General features: G+C 41.5%; 1 protein-coding gene across 2 annotated transcripts in view; it reads left to right on the forward strand.

The window, feature by feature from the left end:
* kiaa0586 (KIAA0586 ortholog) overlaps positions 1 to 22,691 on the forward strand; it is a 541,997-nt gene that overhangs the window by 27,788 nt on the left and 491,518 nt on the right. For both annotated transcript variants that reach the window (XM_080202790.1, XM_080202791.1), the window contains exons 3-4: positions 1,658 to 1,733; positions 4,639 to 4,705. In XM_080202790.1, the coding sequence (XP_080058916.1) occupies positions 1,658 to 1,733; positions 4,639 to 4,705 (143 nt within the window). The remainder of the gene's footprint in view (positions 1 to 1,657; positions 1,734 to 4,638; positions 4,706 to 22,691) is intronic.

A 22,691-nucleotide genomic window follows, 5' to 3' on the forward strand; every position in this document is an offset into this window, starting at 1 on the left:
CCCTCCCACTTTGTTTTTCTCCAACGCTTCAACCCGGTGTGCTGCCTCCTGCCAAATTAATTTGTTCTGCCTCGTCCACAGCATAAGTTAACCATGATGCAGTGAAATTGGTTGAAATGTAACCCATGCATCTTATGTATAAGTATTGGAATAGTCTCTGTGCTCCAGGGCTTTGAACCCTCCCTCCATCACTCTTTCTCCAGCCACACATTAACATGTCTTATTTTACTACCCCTCCCTGGTTTGTGACGCTGAGTAATCCTGAGATCATCACCTTTTGAGGACTTGCTGTTTAATTTCTTCTCTTGTCTCTTGAAAGTTTGGCTGCAGAACCTCACTCTTTTCCTTCATGAGTGGTTACTTTCATTACCATTTATATAGATGATCTGGAGGAGGGAACCGAGTGTATGGTGTCGAAATTTGCTGATGACACCAAGATTGGTGGAATGGCAAATTGCGCGGAGGGTGTGGAGAGTCTGCAGAAGGATCTAGATAGGCTGGGCGAATGGGCCAGGAAATGGCAAATGGAATTTAATGTTGGCAAGTGCGAGGTGGTCCACTTTGGTAGGAATAATGGTAGGAAGGACTATTACTTACGTGGTGAAAAACTGCAGCAGGTGACGGTGCAGAGGGACCTCGGGGTCCTTGTGCATGAGTCGCAAAAACCCAGCCTGCAGGTGCAGCAGGTGGTCAGGAAGGCGAATGGGACGCTGGCCTTCATAGCGAGGGAGATTGAATATAAAAGTAGGGAGGTCTTGCTGCGGATGTATAGGGCATTGGTGAGGCCGCAGCTGGACTACTGTGTGCAGTTTTGGTCGCCGTACTTACGCAAGGATATTTTGGCCTTGGAGGGCGTGCAGAGGAGGTTTACTAGGCTGATACCGGAGTTGAGGGGCTTGAGCTATGAGGAGAGGCTGAATAAACTAGGCTTGTACTCGTTAGAGTTTAGAAGAATGAGGGGAGATCTCATTGAGACATATAAGATGATGAATGGGATGGATAAGATAAAGGTGGAGAGAGTCTTCCCGCTCAGAAAGGACAGTAGGACTAGAGGGCACAGCCTCAAGATAAAGGGGGGGCGGTTTAGAACGGAGTTGAGGAGGAACTTCTTCACTCAAAGGGTGGTGAATCTCTGGAATTCTCTGCCCGTTGAAGTGGTGGAGGCTACCTCGCTAAATATTTTTAAGACGCGGGTTGATGGGATTTTGATAAGTGAGGGGATTAAGGGTTATGGGGAGAGGGCGGGAATGTGGAACTGAGCCACTACAGATCAGCCATGGTCTTATTGAATGGCGGGGCAGGCTCGAAGGGCTAGATGGCCTACTCCTGCTCCTATTTCTTATGTTCTTATCTTCTTATTTCGGTTGTTCCCTGTCTCTACTGCAGACTATTATGCATTTGCTTTGTGTATTTGTACTTAAGTATGGAAAGTTAGGCTCAGTAGTTAAAGAAAGTATTGGATTTTAATAGCTAATTTAAAAGCATCAGGTCGATCAAAAAGTTGTTGTTGTAATGTGGGAAATAAACCTTTTGCAAAGAACGAGGAAGAGTAAGAAAGCAATTTGTTTTGAAAATCTTTTCTTCGTTGCAATTTTGTGAATTGATGCACGTCTTTGAAAAATTTTAGAAAATTTACTGTTTTTGTATTGTAAACCAGTGTCCAAGTTCAAATCATGAACAAGCAACCGCAAGACACTTTCCAACTGAACCAGCAGATGGCAGCAAACACGAAGGTATGATTAAGAGTGCTCATGTTCCAGTGAATTTTAGTGGCACGTTCTGAGAATGTAAATATGTGGAATGGACTCATAACTTACAGTATTTGTTTAAAATGAGTCATTAACTGCTTGCGCCCTCTTTTAGTTAATAGAGCAGTGTGACACAGACTGAATTTATTTGTGATTGCTGTAAACGCTGGTTCATGATTGGTCTACTGAAAATACAATTTCAAGGGTAAATAAATGAAATTGCCTTTTTTTGGATGAATTTTGTGCTGTAAATCTGATAGTGGTTGTTTAGTAAAGTTTGATTAATTTTGAAATTAGAAACACAGAACCAAGAGTAGACTCTTCACCCCTGTGAGCCTGTTATTCAGCTATACTAGGACATCTTTATCTTCGTTCCATTTACCTGTCATATCTTTATCCCTTAAATCCTTGCTTAACTAAAATCTATTGATCTTAGTTTAGAAATTTTTAATTGGTCTACTGTCAGCGGCCTTTTGGGGGACAACTTTTCAGAATACCACTACCCCTGTATGTGAAGAAGTGGGACGGAATTTTATCAACCCTCTGGGTATGGGCTGAAGGCAGGGGGCCTATAAAATGACAAGGGAAAGCAGGAACAAAGATAAAGTGCTGGAAAATCTCAGCAGGTCTGACAGCACCTGTGGAGAGAATAGAGCCAACGCTTCGAGTCTGGATGACCCTTCGTCAGAACTGAAGGAAAGCAGGAGTTGGAATACTTGCCATCTTTCACCACCCCATATAATCTTGCCAGTGCTCCACCACCCTGCCGAGAGGCCAATTGATCCACTTAAGTGAATAATTAAGGCCCTGACAACGTTTGCGTTCTAAAAGCAAAAGATGGCCTCCAAAATGTGGGGAAACCACCAGGTAAATTCTGGCAGCCGTTCAGGGTGGATGGGCTCCTTTTCAGGCACTTCTTGGCTCAAGAAGAGTGCCACGGCCACCGCCGCCCGGTGACAATGGCTGTGCCTATGGCAGTGACATTGCTTGCACTCATCAGTATCCCTGTCTCTCCCAGTCCCTCAAAGGGGCTTGCTTGACTGGTCCCAATGTCCTCAGATTCCACTTAACTGATTGCGAGGAAATCATTCCTCTATTGTCCCTCATCTTCCAGGTGCAGTCCCAGCAGTGACAGCCACTCCAGTGGTGCTGCTGATACTGCTGTTCCTTCAGAGATCAGGCTGGGGTGTGTTGGTTGGTGGGTGGGTGGGGAGTAATCAGAGGGATAGTCGGGAGTGGTATGGGTAATTGGATGGGTGTGGACGGATTGGGGGTAGAGTCAGTGGTATAATTCTCAGTGAAATAGTTTTCATTCTAATTTTTCCAGGGTAACTATCTTGCCAATGAAGTTGGAACCGTTCAAAGTCTCTGATTTAAATCAGACTATTAGATAGTTCCCAGTGCAGCGTAATTGCCCATCAGAAGTCGGAAGTTCTGGGCCTATATGTCCAGGTCACATGTAGATGCAGATTCTATTCCCTAATTTCTTCTTGAGTGGATGAGGTAGGGGTTAGCTCAGCTGATTGGATAGCCAGTGTAGATCAGATTGATATGAGCAACATGGGGTTTCATCCCCATTCAAGCTGAAGTGGATTCAGGACTCCTTGCCCTCTTCATGGCAGAAGTGGGTTGAATATGCCTCTGGACAGAGCACTCCATAGGTGTTAGGAATTTGGAAGTTAATAAGGTTAACAGTGAACTTGATATGAAAGCAAAATAACAAACAAGTAACAAGATTGGCAGGTGTCCAGAGAGATTGAGGCATGAATTGCCATATCAGAAACATAGTTCATCAAAGATGAGTGGGCTATACAAAATGATAACAACTAAATACAAGGAATTTTGAAGTTAGACAGCCAAATCCACAAGGTGGGATATCAAAGCAGTTGCACAGCACCCTAATTGATGAAGGAGATTAGTTTTCCATCCAACAGCCAAATGGGCCAGAAATCTTCAGAGGGGCCAGTTCCATCTATGATCAGAGCCATGGAGGCGTGGTGCACCTAATATTAAGAGCCCTGGCAGGTTGCAGATATTCTCTTCTAAAAGTAGTCTTGCACCTTTGCTGAACCAGCAAAAGACCTTTTCTCCTACTTGGTTATCTGAGCTGTATTGTACGGTAATTAAGAGCTATATTTGACTTAGAGTTACTAAAGTGGATGTTGTTTGGGAAAAGAGTGACCTGGTGAGTTAGGGAACATGGGTATATTTTGGGAACCACTGGTAATTTCAGATAAGTTGTGTTTAGTTATTTGTACACTTAATTATCGTAGTGCATATTAGTCTTTCTTGTTATGTGTTTTCTAAATACTCTTTATTAATTGTTTACACAATGACTTGATTGGATCCTCACTGAACTGTACATTGTTCTTCACATTATTTCAAACAAATATACACCACTAGGACCAGGGCTTCAGGTTTTTGAGACACTCTTGCGGGTAACATCAGCGGGGTTCTTAACAAAGTTGTTCTTGATTTCATCTGGATGTCCCAGTAGGAGGCAAAAATGAAATTATAGAGAAATTATAATGAAACAGTGAAGGAAACAAATGAGAATATGAAGTTGCTGTCATAAATTCCCAACCGTGTGATTGCAGCGTTCTATTTGTAGATTATCTCATCATACTGATTGGGATGGTAGGGAGTAACTTAAAGAATGGAGGTAAAGAAAATATCTTGAAAGAAAAGTTTTCCTCTGCACCTTCCTTAGCACAGGTAGATGGAGGAAGGGACACTTTCACTTCTCAAAAATCATGATCAGTGGGCACAAACTTGGAAGTAAGAGATGATCTGTATAAAGGTAGCTATGGCTGTTTAGAATTAGTTATGCTTAAATGACTTGTTACAGTAGTTTTGCATAAAACTGTACTTTGAATTCTTAATTTTGTAGGAAATGATATTTTGATTTCCCAGTATACCAGAGGACAGAAAGAAGCAGTGAAAGCTATTGTCAAGCGGTAAGTTGCTGAGTGCCAATTTTAATATCTTGTGATACTATTTCTGGATACAGTGGTGCTGGTGGGGGGAGGAGATTCTACATGCAGTTTGAGAAAAAATATGGAAGCTATTTTAATGGATGAAAGGTGAATTACGTTAACCATTGATATGCTGGCTCCAAAAATGAAAACCAAATATTGTTAGAATGATCTGAATTTTAATTGTGTAAAGTAAAATAAACTTCCCCGGACAATTCAGTTAGGCATTGCACATTTGGTGTAGTACCTGACAAGGTATCTACTTCACCGTTTGTGCACCAATCTATTCCTACGCTGTGAATGACCCTTGACGATATCTCAACTTGTTTGACATAAATTGCCTGACCTGAAATCTGGCAAAATCTGAAATCCAGCATGGCCTTGGCCCTGAGATTGCCAGTTTTGAGTCACTATACCAATATCCTTTCTATTGGTTTATACAAATGTGGTTTAACTCTTCATTGAGGTCCATAAAGAAATACTTGGATTTATTATAGTGCCTTTCATGACCTCAGGATGAAATGTTTTTCAACTAATAAAGTACTTTGTAAGTGTAATCATTGTTGTAATAAACATGGCAAACAATTTTAACACTGCAAGCTCCCACAAACAGCAATGTGATAATGACAATTGAGTCTTTAGTAATGTTGATTTGGGGGATATATATTTACCAGAATATCAGAGATAACTTTCCTGATCTTTGAAATAGTGCAACAATGTATTTTATGTCCTGAGAGATCTGGTGGGACCTTGGTTTAATTTATCATCTAAAAGGTCTCCACTGAGCAGGAGTATCAGTCTAGATTTTTGTGTTCAAGTCTTTGAAGTGGGTCTTGAACACTTGCACCACTGATTCAGAGACAAGTGTGCCACCAACTGAGCCATGGTTGCCAATTTTACATGGAAAAAGATAATAGTCATTGCATCTGTGAGTTTGCAATATCCATTTTTTCCTGGCACTGTTGTGGATCCATAGTGAAACTCATTGGTATTTGGCACCTCTGTGTTGTTCTTGCTTAAGAGTTGGAATATTACCAGTCAGCATCTTGTTCTGATGCAGCACAAACTGCTGTTCCCTTTGAGATTTGGTATTTTTGCATATCTGCCCTGATGAGTGCAAGGTGAAAAGTTTCAACAACATGTCTCTTTTTCAGCAATACTCAATATTATGAAAACAAGAACTTGATAGCCTAGGCTTTGCTGTACAAATAATAAGTTTGGTGCATGCACAAGGCCAGTTAAGTGCTGAAATCTGCAAGTTGCTATCTGTTTAAAAACTGTTTTTCCATGGTCTGCTCCATTCCAGTGTTCATCAATGGAATTTGCATTGAGATCACCCCACCATTTTTCCTTTTCAAAATGGCTGTAAAAATTATGGCTTGTTGAGTCAGAAGTAAATCTGTTTTTAACAAATTAGTAGAAGATAATTGGTCCTGAAAGACCTGCCCGGACCTGAAAAATTAATTTGACAGATTGGAGTCTTCATCTGAATCTTCCCTCAGAAGAAAATTAAGTTACAGATTTTTAGAAAAATATAACATTGGAATATTTTTAACAGTTTTTACAGCTCTTTTATGTACCTTTATGTATTTCCCTTAAAAAGTAGGAGATTTAAATGAAATTATTTCACTTTCAGTAATTTAAATGTAAATTGGTACTGCCCGCGATGTTGTCTGTGTGAGTGTGAAGATGCTCTAGTTCTGATTAGTTGAGAAATCTTTGCACTGCTTTTCTTGCTCACAGACACCACAGATGATCTGTAGAGGGTGCTGAATTCAAACTGATGCCCTAATATTATAAACCTAGCCTGTCACGTCTGTGGGTACTGTAGGTGAAGTGAACTACTCACAGCAAAATCTGAGCCTGTGGAATATTTGGAGCCATCGCCATAATAGGAGAAGCATTCCTCTTGTGCATGGTGTATAATTGCAAATTCACTTTTTGAATTTGTTATAAAGTCATTGCTCTCTGTCGTTGTTCATGGACAGAAAAAAAATCCGTCTCTCGTAATAGTCTTTTGACTGCTTTCTATGCACTAATTTTCCTTGTTCCCATTTAGTAGCTCTTGCCCACTCTTCTCATCGAGTTGTTGGCAGCTTTGTTTCTGTCTGTCTTTCTTTGTCATTGTTTATCACTTTTTTTTAAGATCTACCATTTCCTGTGTCTTGTCTCATCTGTGTAAGTGTCAATTTCTGGCTGTCTGCCAATTCGCTTCACTGATGTACTGCGGCCCTGCATCCTAATTTAGTGAATGATGATATGCAGCTGGAATGAGCAAGACCCATATAAAATCGTGTGAACTTGGAAATGCAGATACAATATAAAATTTGTAATGACTTAACAATGGATATGGATGAAAAAGAATCTTAAGTAACATGAGAAGCATAAACATTTGGAAAATAGATGATAGTTTAAATTTAGTTCAGAGAAAATGAGATGATGTATAATTGTCAATATGCCTAGTATAGGAGGCCATTTATCACATTGTTTCTTTACTAGAGTAATGATTACAGCCCCACCTTCTTCCCATAGCTTGTTTGAAATATTTATCCAATTTTCCCTTAAAAAGGGAAATATCACTGCCTGTGGCAATCCTCTAGGTAAAGACGTTACCCCTATTCTCTTTGCTTCCTCTTTCGAATAACAATTTTGAATTAGTAATCCTTTATCACCAACAAACTCTCCCCCAACCAGACAAAATAGACTTTCTCTATTAAGTTTATCAAAGCTCTTAAATATGTAAAATCTATTCCATATCCTATTATACTATTCCAACTGCAGCAGAGTAGGCTAAGTATTTCATGTCTCAACTCATCAGCAGGCAGTATTTTGATAGAATATCTGCTGTATACACAATAGCTTTAAAACTCTTTCTGGACCCAAAACTGCATTCCAGCTCTGGCCTAATAATTTATATAACTTTGTTTCTTTAATCTTGTACTCTGTTTATATTATTTGAAATGCTATTGGCCTGTTCTTTGGCCTCACCCATCAGCATTGTGTGAGGGCATAATATTGAATCCCTTAAATCACACTTATGGGAGGAACTTGGATCTAGCCTGCCGGTGGTGGAGGTTAAACAGAGTCCTGTTTGTTTCTGTGGTTTAGCTGCACTCCAATGGGAAGTTTATTGAGAGTGAAATGGAGCATTGCAGCAAGGAAAATCAAGAACAATGTTGGTTCAGTGACACAGCCTTGCTTGACCCCAGTCCAAACATAAATTGGGTCTGTGATGGATCCATTGGCCAGGATCACAGCATGCATGTCATTGTAGAGCAATCAGAGAATGGTGACAAACATTTGGGGACACTCCATGATCCCTTGCGATTGACAGTGTCAAAGGCCTTTGTGAGGTCAAAAAAAGGCCACATGCAAGAGTTACTGCTGTTCCCTGCATTTCTCTTGTAGGTGCTGTGTAGGGAAGATTATGTCCACTGTGTCCCTTAGTGGTCAAAATCCACATTGCAACTCTGGGGGGAGCCCTTCAGCCGCAGGGAGAAGGCAATTGAGGAGAACTCTTGTGATGACCTTCCCAGTGGTCGACAGCAGAGAAATTCTTCTGCAGTTACTGCAATCAGACTTGTCACCTTTCTTGAAGATGGCCACAATTACGACAACTCTCAGATCTGACATGTCATCCGCCTTCCAAATGAGGTAAATGATGTCATGTATTCACAACAATTGTATTTCTCCTCCATGTTGTAGTGCTTTGGCAGGGATTCCATCTCTGCCTTGTTGTTCTTTAGCTGTCAAATAACTTCTTCTGCTTTGTGTCAGGTAGGGTTTGTGATGAGATAGTAGCAGTTAGCATGCTGTGGGATAGAGTCGAGGACACTTGCATTGAAGACAGTGCCTCTGTTGAGGAGGTCTTTGAACTGCTCTTTCCAGAGGGCGATGACTGCCTTTCTGTCCTTGATAAGCATCTCTCCATTTTTGGTTTTCTTCCCATGTTGGCAGTGGGGTAGGGCTTGCTTCAGTCATAGGTGGTCTTGCTTGTCAGCTAACTGTTGGATCTTTTGCGCTTACTGCACTTACCATCTGTTCCTTAGGTTGTGTTTTTTTTTTGCTGGACCTCAGCCTTCAGCGTTTCTAGAATTGCTTTTGTGCTCTCGATCAGGGTTGCTTTTTCAGGTTCAGAAAAACCTTGTACTTGTGGTTTATTAGTTTCTGGATTTCCTGGCCATTATCACTGATGTGGAGATGCCGGCGTTGGACTGGGGTCAACACAGTAAGAAGTCTGAAACCTGGTGTTGTCAGACTTCTTACTGCGTTATCACCGAACCAGACATAGTATTTCTTGGTTGAGTTGCTGATTGTAGAGGTCATGTGGACAACTCTGCATCTCTGGGTCACTGGGATCCATCAGGTTGGTCACGAAGCACTGACTGAATAGGGCTCTCTTATCAAGGTTTTTGAGTGCCTGAGTATTGATTTTTTTTTCTTTTTTTTGTGACATGATTTCTGTTGCTGTTGCTGCTTTGGGGCTGCATTGGTGTTTATCACAGAACAGTTTAGACGGTACTCCATCCAGCAGTTGTTAACTCCTATCATGGCTCAGATGGTATGCAAGTCCTTGTGGTCTCTCACTTGGATGATGATGTATTCAAGCAGGTGGCAGTGCTTGTAGCAAGAATGTTGCCATGAAACCTTGTACCTGTCTCCCTCATGGAACAAGGTGTTGGTAATAATAAGGCCATGTCCTAAACATTTTGTCAGGAGCAGGGTACCATTGGTATTGGATTTCCCTAACCCCTTTCTGACAATTACACATCCCCAAAGGTCTGTATCCTTTCCACATCTGACGTTGAGGATCAGCTTGTCATCTGCTGGGATTTGGGCCAAGGATTGTTCGGAGTAAAATTCCTCTTTGGACTCATCAGTGGTTTCCAATGTTGGCGTGTACATGCTGAGGACTGTAGTGCTGTGGTTCTGGGCTAGGGTAAGCTGAAGGGTCATGAGGTGTTTGTTATTCCCCATGAGGGGAATCTCTAATTTGTTTTTAATGGCGAAGCCAATCGGTGGAGGCCATGATGTTCTTTTAGTTTACCTTTCCAGAAGAAGATGAAACTGGCAATTTATTCCTGGAGCTGGCCTTCCCCTGTCTGCCAAGTCTCAATTAGGACTGTGATGTCAATGTTGAAACATCTGAAATTTCAGGTTATGATATCAAAATGCCATTCCAGTCTCGCTGTTAGGGTTGTCCATGAGGGTTCTGATGTTCCAGGTCCTGAATTTAATTTTAAGGGGTGGAAGATGCCTGTGCATGAGTTATTTTCATGTGGGGTGTCTGTAGCACACCAGTCACCATACGGGCTTGACAGAGCAAGGGGTCCAAGATGTCTGGACACTATGCTGCGCTGTATGGGCCTAGGACATGCAAACACGCACTCCTACTGTTCTCCTTTCTCCTCCCCACAGATCAGAGGGTGGTACTGGTTTGTGGATCTATTCGGAAAAAAATGATTCCATTCAGTATCTGGCAGCCCGAGCATTGTTTTATACCAGGTTTGATGCTGTTCTCCCTTGCTGCTGCTCGCTGGATTGCTACCCTCCTCCTGCACTGCTTCACACTGTGTTTACCACCCCCCTCCTGTGCTGTTCTACAATAGGTTCACCACTGTCCTCCCATGCTGCTCCACAGTGTTTGCCGCCCTCCTCTCATGCTGCTCCACACTGGGATTGCTAACCTCTTCCTGTGCTGCTTGACACAGTGTTTATTCCTGAACCCTCACTGCTCTGTCCCCCGAGTTCTCACTGCTTATGTTGTTTATGGTCTTCCTGTCTGACAAACCACTTCCTTCTGTGGATTCAGCAAGTTTTGAAATTGTGGTCCTCAGCTCAGGTCCAAATCATCATACATACCAAAAAATAATAGATCTATCTATTATTGATCCTTGACCCGCTTTCAACTCTTCACTAATTTGAGCAACTTCTATTTTCACTAACTCTGGGTGGAATCTTATCAACTTTGAATTTTTTCTGCCGTTGGGACTATAAGCATTTCCCAATCTCCTTAGTGTTGGCTAGTTGAATGGCATCACAATCTTATGGGAGATGACCAATTAGGAGGCTGCCTGTCTATTCACTGCACATTTAAGGACAGATGGTGGGTTCCTGAGATAGGAGGCCCAAAGGACCTGTCACTTGATTGGCTGGCAGCCCCATTGGGAGAGGTGGAGGCTGATGAAGCAGGTAGGGCACTATGAGGGTGCCACAAAATGGATTTCAGAAAATTAAAAAATAAAGAATGGCTACAATTGTGTGGCTGGTAGGATTCTTTATGGCCCTGGCTGACATCTGTTGCAGTGACTATGTGATGGGGATTAAGAGGGGGCTTGCTGGCTGTCAGGCGTGCCACTGGAAGGCTGCCTCTAGGCACCTGATGGGCTCTGGCCTTACTGAGAAGATCCTGCTAGTGTCAGGAATTTGCCCCAATTTGATCTGTTAATTGATTCAATTGGTTACCCACCACTGCTTTGCAGGCATCTGCTATTGGATTGAGCCTGTCTCTGGCAAGATCACTCAGGGTAGCAATCATCAGAAGCTGAGCTGCTGTGCTATTTCCATTTTTTGTTCCTGATCCTGCTGCTGTGGGGCTGCTAAGATTCTGGCCTTTGTTTCCTGTCCATTAATCAACTTTCTTTTCTCTATGGGCCTATATTTTTGCAACAAGCCTTTTGTATTGACTGTATTTTCTTTATCCAACTGATTGCTATTTGTGTTTGACAAGCCTATGTTTCTTTAATTAGCCAAATCCTACTATAAACTGCAGTTTGTTTACACATGCATATCTGACGAGGTATGTTAAGACAGAAGTAATGAAAGAAAAGATAGAACTTGTATTTTGATAATACCTTTAATGACTTAAGGATGCTCCACAGCTGTGCCCCTGTATGCTATGTTCCCCAGCCAGTGGAAACCACCTTTACCCTTTCAAGTCCCGTCATAATCTTGTATATATCAATTGGAATTGACTGAGCTCACCCTTCTAAACGCCAGAAAATATCATCCCAATTTAATCATACCCTGAGACAAACATTTTGTATCAGGAACCAATAATGAGCTGTATGCCTCCAATACAAGTATATTTTTCCTTAGATATGGAGACCAAAACTGCATGCAGTACTCCATTTGTGGTTTCATCAAAGCCCAAACAATTGTAGGAGACTCCCTTAGTGTTGGACTCCAGCCCCCTTGCATAAAACATCAATGTGTAATTTACGGTGTTAATTGCTTGCTGTATCTGCATACTAACTTTGTGTTCCTTGTATGATTACACCTATGTCTTTCTGAACATCAACATTTTAATGCCTTTTTAAAAAAAAGTTCTGTTACTTTATTCTTGCTACTAAAGTGCATAACACACACTTCCCACAATGTATTCCCATCTACTGCCTTGTTGCCCACTCACTGAACCTGGTTATATCTCTTGACAATTTTTATATAACCTCTAGGGGCAGTACAGTGGCACTACTGCCTCACAGCACTTGGACTCAGGTTCAATTCTGGCTTTGGATAACTGTCTGTCTGGGTTTCCTCCGAATATTCTGGTTTTCTCTCACAATCCAACAATGTGCAGGTGAGGTGGACTGGCCATACTAAATTATCCCTTCGTGTCCCAAGATGTGTAGATTAAGTGGATTACAGGGATAAGGCCTGGGTAAGATACTCTGTTGGAGAGTCGGTGCAGACAAGATGGGCTGAGTAGCTTCCTTCTGCACAGTAGGGATTCTATGATTCTCTTCATAGCTGACATTCGCGCGTTATTTTATATCATCAGCAAACTTAAATAAATTACTTAATTTTTTTGTTTAAGTCATTAATACAGATTATAAATAGCTGAGGCCCCTGCATTGCACTAGCTATAACCAGCCAACTGGAGAATGTCTGTTTATCCCTACTCTTTGCTGTAAATCTGTTAATAGATCCTACCTCCCTAATGTGTTACTCCCAATTTCAAAAGCCCTTTTGTGTGGCACCTTATGGAGTGTCTTTTGGAAATCCAGAGTAATACATCTACAGGCTCCCCCTTTATTGACCTTACCAGTGATCAGATGTAAGTTCTGCCACATCCAGTTGTGAATGGTGTGGACAATTAAACAACTAATTGGAGGTGGAGGCTCCACAAATATCCCCATCCTCAACGATGGAAGAGTCTAACACATGAGTGTATTCATAGCAACCTTCAACCAGAGGTGCCGAGTGGATGATCCATCTCTGCCTCCTCCAGTGGCCCCCAGCATCTCAGATGGCAGCCTCCAGCCAATTTGATTCACTGCGTGTGATATCAAGAAATGATCAAAGGCACTAGATACTGCAAAGGCTATGGGCCCTGATGTCATTCCTGCAATAGTATTGAAAACCTGTGCCCTAGTACTTGCTGCTCCCCTAGCCAAGCTGTTCCAGTATGGCCACAGCACTGCATTTCCCAGGTACGTTCTGTACACAAAAAGCAGGACAAATCCAACCTGACCAATTACCACCCTATCAGTCTGCTTTTGATCATCAGTAAAGTAATGGAAGGGGTCATCAACAGTGCTATCAAGCAGCACCTGCTCAGCAATAACCTGCTCAGTGACGCCCATTTTGAGTTTTGCCAGTGTCACTCAGTTCCTGACCTCATTACAGCCTCCATTCAAATATGGATTAAAAAAGTTGAGTTCCAGAGATGAGGTGACGATGACAGCCCTTGGCATCAAGGTTGCATTTGACCGTGTGGCATCAAGGAGCCCTGGCAAAATTGGAATCAATGGGCATTAGGGCAAACTGGTTGGTGTCATACTGATACACAGGAAGATGGTTATAGAGGGTCAGTCATCTCAGTTCCAGAATATCTTTATACGAGTCCCTCAGGATAGTGTCCTCGGCCTAAACATCATCTGCTGCTTCATCAATGACCTTCCCTCTGTCATAAGGTCAGAAGTGGGGATGTTCGCTGATTATTGCACAATGTTCAGCACCATTTGCAACTCCTCAGATACTAAAGCAGTCCATGTTCAAATGTAACAAGATCTGGACAATATCCAGGCTTGGGCTGACAAGTGGCAAATAACATTTGTGCCACAGAAATGCCAGGCATTGACTATCAGTAATAAGGGACACTCTAACCACTGCCCCTTGACATTCAATAGTGTTACCATCACTGAATCCCCCCACTGTCAACATCCTTGGGGTTACCATTGACCAGAAACTCAACTCAACTTGCCACGTAAACACAGTGGCTACAAGAGCAAGTCAGAAGCTAGGAATACTGCGGTGAATAACTCATCTCCTGATTCCCCAAAACCTGTCCACCATCTACAAGGCACAAATCAGGTGTGTGTTGAAATATTCCTGACTTGCCTGGTTGGGTGCAGCTCCAACAACACAAAGCATGACACCATCCAGGACGAAGCAGCCTGCTTGATTGGCACCACATTGACAAGTGTCGATTCCTTCCACCACCGATGTTCAGTAGCAACAGTATATATTATCTACAAGATGCACTGCAGCAATCCACCAAAGGTCCTTAGACTGCAGCTTCCAAATCCATGAACACTTCCATCTAGAAGGACAGAGCAGCAGATACACGGAATACCACCACATGCAAGTTCCCCTCCAAAACACTCACCATCCCAATTTGGAAATATATTGCTGTTCCTTTGCAGTCACTGGGAATTTCCTCCCAGACAGCATTGTGAGTCAACCCATAGCACACGGACTGCGGCGATTCAAGAAGGCAGCTCACCACCACCTTCCCAAGGCCAACTAGGGATGGGCAATAAATGCTGTAAGAAGTCTCTCAACACCAGGTTAAAGTCCAACAGATTTAAACACCAGGGTTAAAGTCCAACAGGTTTATTTGGTGACTCACCTGATGAAGGGGCAGCGCTAGTGGTTTTTGTTACCAAATAAACCTGTTGAACTTTAATCTGGTATTGTGAGACTTCTTACTGTGTTTACCCCAGTCCAATGCCGGCATCTCCACATCAATAAATGCTGGCCGGCCAGCCAGCAACACCCATGTCTCACAAATGAATTAAAAAAGTTACATCTTCATAAAGCTCCAATAAATTCATCAAATACTGATTCCCTTTCACAAATCATGTTGACTTCCTTATTAATAGATTTAAGCATTTTCCCAATGACTTATGTCAAGCCAACAGACGTGTAGTTCCTTGTTTTCTCTCTCGCTCCTCTGTTGAACAGCAGTATTATACATGCTAACGTGCAATCTGCCAGGACCGTTCTAGAATTTAGGGAATATTGCAAAATCAAAACAAAGTGCATCTAGTATCTTTTTAGAACCTTAAGATGTAGGTGATCAGGCCCAGGGGGCTTGTTGGTTTTTTAGTCCCACAAGTTTCTCCAAAATAGTTTTTCTGCTAATAATAATTAACTTAAGGTCCATCCTCTTATTCGCTCCTTGGTACTCCTTTTATGTAATTTGTATATTTTACTGTGACGACAGAGATAAAATATTTATTCAACATCTTTGCGACTTTCTCATTCACCATGAAGATTTTTCCTGTCTCTGCTGTAAAGGATCAATGTTTATTTCAGCTAATCTCCTTTTTCTATATTTGCAAAAGCTCTTGTAGACCTGAATTTTCACTGATTCAGGATTGCTGTACTTTGCCAACTGCACTGGTTGGTTCAGTTGCCTTTGTTTCAGAATTATTGGCTGAATCTTATACAAGTTATACTTAATGTGGGAATTCTGGACTATTTCTGTAACTGCTCCGTGGACTCTTAATTCACTTGCTAGATCCTCAATCTGTTTCTTAAAATTTTCTTTATCTGCTTTTAATGTTTGGATCTGCTCTTCCATAATGCGCACTTTGTAGGCAATTCTCCCAGCCAGTGCAGCAGGCTGGGATACTCAAGCGGAGGCTGTGTAGTGGGCTCCCCCACTGGGAGCCAGGACCTGTGCAAATCTTCAGCTGCCAGATTTCCAGCATTGTCTGGCATGTAGGTGAGGATACCCACCCCACCCGAGTGTTTCACTCCAGCAGGGTTTACAACAGTTTCCCACTAGTGGGGAGCTGGTGGTCTGACCCCACTGGAGTGAAGGAGGCCACGGAAGTCTCCCAAGAAGTGTAGGGTAAGGGTGGTGCCCCCAGATGTTGCCTGCTTGACAGTGTCAGCCTGGCCCCTGACACTCCCTAAGGGGCAAAGTGGCAATGCCCAGGGGACAGTGCTCTGGGGAGGAGGTGGTGTGAGTTGGGCGGGGGGATCTTGCTTCCACTTTGAATTAGGGATCGGCGAGGGTGCTTGTGTGCAAGTGTGTCTGCTATGCTGCTGGGCTGTTCAGCGGGATGAAGCCCTGCCCACTGATTTCTAATGGGGTTCATGCTAGGGCACGCTGTGATGCACCGAGTGTGGGAGGTTCATTTTGAAAAGTGCGCTGAAAAGCATGAGGATTTCCTCCAGTTTTTATGCAAATTTGGGCACTTAGAATTTTTGGGAGAATCTCACCATTCATCTCGATTGTATTGAAATCAAGAATTTCATTGCACTGTTCATGACAAAGTTCCAATAGTTCATCAGTCTTGATTTTTATTTGGCATTAAATCAAATTTCCTAATTTATCAGCAATTCCTCTTCCTGTTCAAGGCATTCTTCATCATGCTGTACTTAAGAGACTTCTGATACTTGAAGTTCAAAAAATTTTAATTGAAGATCTATCTTTGTTGAATTTCCTCTGAATTTAAGATGTTTTAAGTGCTCTACTTCCTATGACCAACATTGAAGTGTTCTAACCAGTTCTTGTTTTTCAACTCCTAATCAATTTTTTCTTACTAGAACCTAAGTCCTCAAGCAACCTTAGACATTCCTGTATTTTTGATACTAACTTTTCTTGGTTCTTGGCCAGTAAGTAGTTTTTTTTCGTTTCATCCTGCCTAACCTCGCGAGCTTCAGCTCTAGCTCTAGAACAGTCCAAGATGCTCCTCCTGCAAAATCTCTATTTCTCTCATCTCAACTGGCTCTCCTAAAAATCTCTGAGATGGTAAGAATTTCAAACTTACCAAATCATTCATTCTCCAGTATAAAATATATCCCTTCAATGGATAAACTAGGAACAATTCAGTAACAATTGGATGTAATAATTCACTTCATCACTTGACTTTACACAGGGAAACAGATTTGTAAATCCCATAAGTAGCCCCAAAAAGTATTAATACTTTTTGCATCATTAAACAATCTGGAACGTAAATTGTATCATAATGCCACCATCAAGTACTGATCTGCTCCAGTCTCCCTTAAAATGTTAATTCCTTTACTTGTTTCATCAGAGGAGTAAGGGAATAATTCTCCCTTTGAGACAAAACCTCTAAAACCTCTGGAACCTGACTGATTTTAGCAGTATTCAGAATCTCCTTGCCTACCCCGAGTCACGTTCCCCATTTAATAAGTTCTGAGGGAACGTATTTCATTTGTACCATTGTTACTGTTTTACCACTTCGTCCCTTCTCAAAATCAGTCTTTTCTAAAGGCTTCTCGAGCATCCCTACTATTGCAGCTGATTTACCTCAGCTTCCAACAAATCATTTTGAATGTCCAGCTTTATTAAAACGGGAACATACTATTTTCTTTACTTCACTTATGGTTCTACGTTATCATTTTTGCTAACTTGACCCCGATCTGTATTCTCCCTAAAGCCAGAATGTTTCCCATTACCAAGTTTCTATTTCTCTAGTTTCTCTATTGGTTTCCATATGACAAGTTGTGAACATACAGCTGTCTGTGAGAAAAATCATATGCACCTGCCAGACATGACTCTTTGACTGTATATACCTACAGCTCATCCAGGTTGTATTTAATTGAAATTGGAATGCTATTCTTAAATTTCTCATTCATAATTTTCCTCACATTATCAAAGGTTTTCCCTAACCTAAATGAGCAAAACCATCACTTCCGTGCCATTTATTTTTCCTTAGCAAATTCAACAAAATGTCTGACTGGATTTAGTCTGAACTATGCTAAATTTTAATTGATAAGCCTCAGGAACAAGTTCAGCAGCTTCAAGTAGTGCCTTTTTATAATCTGAAGACTGTTCTTCGAAAGGACTTGAGTATATGTTCGTAGCATTACCCATCAGGACACTTTTCGTATTTCTTCACATTCAAACTTTTACATTTATTTTTCTACTTCAAGCTGTTTATTGTGCAGCTGTATATTGGCAACCCAAATGAATTGCTATCTAATTTAACTTTTCCATCGTCCAATCCCAGATGCTGTGCTATTGCCTCAATTATTACTGATAGAATAAAAACCTCTGCTTTTAACTCAAACTCTAGCCGTGATTAATTGTTACAAATCATTTAAGGATAAGTCATCCTTCTGCAGAAAAAAGTCAGAAGAAGGCCTTCAGAAGGTCAGAAGAAGAAGTCAGAAGAAGCGAATGGGATGCTGGCCTTCATAGCGAGGGGGATTGACTATAAAAGTAGGGAGGTCTTGCTGCGGCTGTATAGGGCATTGGTGAGGCTGCAGCTGGAGTACTGTGTGCAGTTTTGGGCGCCGTATTTACGCAAGGATATTTTGGCCTTGAAGGGAGTGCAGAGGAGGTTTACTAGGCTGATACTGGAGTTGAGGGGGTTGAGCTATGAGGAGAGGCTGAATAAACTAGGCTTGTACTCGTTAGAGTTTCGAAGAATGAGGGGAGATCTCATTGAGACGTATAAGATGATGAATGGGATGGATAGGATAGAGGTGGAGAGACTCTTCCCGCTCAGAAAGGATAATAGGACTAGGGGGCACAGCCTCAAGATAAAGGGGAGGCGGTTTAGAACGGAGTTGAGGAGGAACTTCTTCACTCAAAGGGTGGTGAATCTCTGGAATTCTCTGCCCGTTGAAGTGGTGGAGGCTACCTCGCTAAATATTTTTAAGACGCGGGTTGATGGGTTTTTGATAAGCGAGGGGATTAAGGGTTATGGGGAGAGGGCGGGAATGTGGAACTGAGCCACGACAGATCAGCCATGGTCTTATTGAATGGCGGGGCAGGCTCGAAGGGCTAGATGGCCTACTCCTGCTCCTATTTCTTATGCTCTTATGTTCTTCTGTTTTTCAATCGGTATAATAAAATTCAGCATGAATATTTTGTTTGCCTTAACCTCAGCAAGTACCAGCACTAGTATCTGTCTGTGGATTCGAAATTCCGGACAAGCCCCCAATTTATGTTATGATCTTGGACCAGACCCAAAGTTTTTGATAAGATTCAGTTCTGGATAAATAACCTTTTGTTTAAAGTAAACAAGGTTTCAGTCCAAGACCTTGTTAAGAGAACAAACAAAACTAAAGCAGCAAGATAAAACAACTCGTAATAACAGTATTATAGTTTAACATTCAGGGTTAATATGATGTACATCTGAAAGACCAGGCAAATTGTGGTTGACGCACAATAAATGATAGAAGCAGCCAAGGCAAGTTCCACGGATTTCTCAACAACTCATCCAGATATTGGTAAGCACTGAAAGTCAACTAATTTTGTTGAAGCTCTGTCTCTCTTACAAAGATTGTAATCTTCACCTTCAAAGATCTCACCTTGGAATTCTGTCCACAAGTCACTCCAACTTGGATAGCCTCAATGATAGCTCACCTTGCCTGGTTTCAGTGTTGTGTCCCAAGATTCCTTCCACTGTATTCTCCAGTCTGCACTCCAGCACTAACTCACAAGCCATAACTTCAGCTCTTTGACTGCGCTGAGCAGAATACAAATGCTCCAAAGAGGCACATTTGCCCTAATTTGCACAGTCACAAATCAACTGCCCCCCCCGAGCCCTCTTTGATTGCCATGGCCGTCCCCCGAGCCCTCTTTGATTGCCACAGCCGTCCCCTGAGGCCTCTTTGATTGCCACGGCCGTCCCCCGAGCCCTCTTTGATTGCCACCAACTCTGTGAAAACTTTCTAATCACTTATTTTAATTTATATACATTAAAGACTCATGACAATTCACTGACTGTTCAGCCAAAATCAATATATCATAAGTGCTTATGGCACAGCCCTTTCGTGTAACGAGAGTGTTAAAGAAAAGTTCTATTCTATTCCAAAATCCCCTCCTGCCAGAAAGACACGTACAAAACCACATGAAGATATCCTAGATCAAAATACTGACACCTCCTAGATTATAATCATTTTTGGAGTTAAAGATCAAATGTTTATATTACTGTACCCATGCGGGGTTTGATGCCTGCTGGATACACTATCAACTTGTGATAAACATCCACTTAGTACCAAAACATTGCAAGGACCAAAGATTAAGTCCCAAGATAAAGAAGATCAATTTCGCAGCAAAAATGATGCAGAAATATGTGACCTCCTGGAACAAAAATGAGCAGTCTTCATAGCCTGGTAGAACAACACTAGGTTGCAGTCAGGAAGACAGCATTCTAACAGCTCCAGACTGATTACCCAAAAACAAATCTGGAAGACAAAGTGCAGGCAGTGGGAAGAGAAAGATCGAGTACGCTGACTGCCATGGCATGCAAAGCATTTTTGACGCCGCCACGGCATTATTGGGCAAGGTCAAATGGACAAAATCCCCTTCACACTCAAGATGGTGCCCCCGTCCCCTATAACACTCCTCTGTGAAGTCCTGTTTTTTCAACTCAAATGTTGGTGTTTGAGGGAACGACAAAGGAAACATGACAAAGGGAGTTTGAATTTCTCCTTTAAGCGAGACAGTGTTGACAGTGATGAGTGGGAAGAGCATATCACCAATCTTTCAAAATGTTGGCAACTTGTTTTTCAAGCTGCATCATGCTTTGAGTCCAATCACCTTATGATGAGGCAGAGTGGCGGCAGAGAAGGAAAAAAATCCTGCATCCCAGATTCCACCTTTTTGTGGGATGTCGTGCCCCAGGTGCCCAAATGTCTGCGGTTTGAGAATTGACCAATTCAACTATATGAAGATCCATGGCAGATACACGTGACCTGAATAGATGTCACCCTTGAATGGAGGGACAGATGATTATGATCCCAGCCCAGTTTTAGTAAAGTCCACCTAAACGAACAACTTCCCCTTTCTCCTATTGTTATAACTTACAAACTTCTACAAAATGGAACATTTCTTCTCATCGATCATTCAAATATTTATTGTTATGTAAAAATAGACTCTGATTAATGGAAGTTAAACCTTAATTTTCAAGAAATGTTGCCACAATTTATGTTTTTCTGTGTAGTTTTCTTATCACTTACTAGCCTTCATTGGTAATTAAATTTATGTTTATTGTATGTATTGTCATGACAAAGTACCTGCATGATGGTAATTAAAAAAATCATATTTAAAAAGTTTACATTTTAAAAAATAAACCTTAAGATGGCTCCTCAAAGCTACTGGACAGTTTGAGGATGAGACCATTTTCTCTCTTGAGGACAAAGGTGCCTGAGTCACAGGGAAATCTGATTCACTGTGGTTTTGGCCAGGAGATAAACAGAACTCCAATTGTGTAAAAATGCAAATTTGCTTGGTCAAATTTAAAGGCTTTGGCCACCTAAAAAAAAGTGGGAAAAGACTTAGTTATCACAATTTTCACAGTAACTTCATTACAGTGTGAATGTAAGTCTACTTGTGACGCTAATAAATAAACTTTTAGGAGTTGGGATGTCTTGAAGTTGTACAAGACATTGATAAGGCTAACTTGGAATACTGTGTGTACGGTTCTGGTCTTCCTATCATAGAAAGGATATTATTAAACTAGAAAGAGTGCAGAAAGGATTTACTAGGATGCTACCAGGACTTGATGGTTTGAGTTATAAGGAGAGGCCGGATAGATCAGGACTTTCTTCCCCTGGAACGTATAAGGCTTAGGGGTGATCTTATAGAGGTCTATAAAATAATGAGGGGCATAGATAAGGTAGGCAGTCAATACCTTTTCCCCAAGGTAGGAAAGTCTAAACTAGAAGGTAGAGTTTTAAGGTGAGAGGAGAGAGATACAATAGGGTCCAGAGAGGCAATTTTTTTAACACAGGGTGGTGAGTGTCTAGAATGAGCTACCAGAGATTGTACCTGCCTCGACAACTATGTTGTCTTTTAAAAAGCATTTGGATAGTTACGTGGGTAAGGTTGGTATAGAGGGATATGGGCCAAACGTGGGCAATTGGGACTAGCTTAATGGTAAAAACTGGGCAGCATGGACAAATTGGGCTGAAGGGCCTGTTTCCATGCTGTGTGTTTGAGCCTCTCAGTTGTAATTCAGTAAAGGAGGCATGAGATCGGCTTCTTCATTATCTACCTTTATTTCTTTGATCCAACTCCTCACCCAATAGTGTGCCACCTGTGACCTCTTCATATATCAATGACTTCTATTGAATAATTGAAATAAAATTAAGACTTAATTGGAAAGTCTCTTAACCCATTCCCAAAACTGTAAACCTTTATGACTCAACATTGATGTAAGGTCACATGATACCATGGCCGCCTTGGTTCCCTGCTGTACATCTCGTAGAAAATTTAAATTTTTCAGACATTTTCAGAGATGAAGACAGAATTTTAAGAGAGAGAGAAGGGGTCCAAAAGGAAAAGCTATGGACCACTGCAGCTAGCTTAGCAGTACAATAACTACTTACAATATTTTGGAAGAGAAAATAAGCTCGCTCTCTTCTCTAAAGTGATCTATTTTCAAGTCTACCCATAAAAACAACCTCTGCATAAATTAATCAAAGAACCATCATAAATACTGAGAAACCTCTGCATTTTTGAGACTTCCGCTTCAGCTAAAGTGACAACTCAGCTATGAAACAACAGGCCTTTTATTTCATTTTTATAATTACTGTTTTAGGTTCAACTGTATTTAGTTTCTATGCGTATGATGTTGTGCATGCGTCATGTGAGACATCATTTTCGTTAACCTCTCAGGCATGTGTGTGAAAAATAAACAAATCTTTGTAGAATACAAAAGCTTGCTGTGGGATTACTTAAATTAACTCAGTCACTCCAAAGTTAAGAAGATACACATGTCCACATTGAAATAAATATATTTGATCATGG

The sequence above is a fragment of the Carcharhinus amblyrhynchos genome, chromosome 14 (assembly GCF_965287045.1).
Source record: "Carcharhinus amblyrhynchos chromosome 14, sCarAmb.v2.hapA, whole genome shotgun sequence".
NCBI classification, from domain to species: domain Eukaryota; kingdom Metazoa; phylum Chordata; class Chondrichthyes; order Carcharhiniformes; family Carcharhinidae; genus Carcharhinus; species Carcharhinus amblyrhynchos.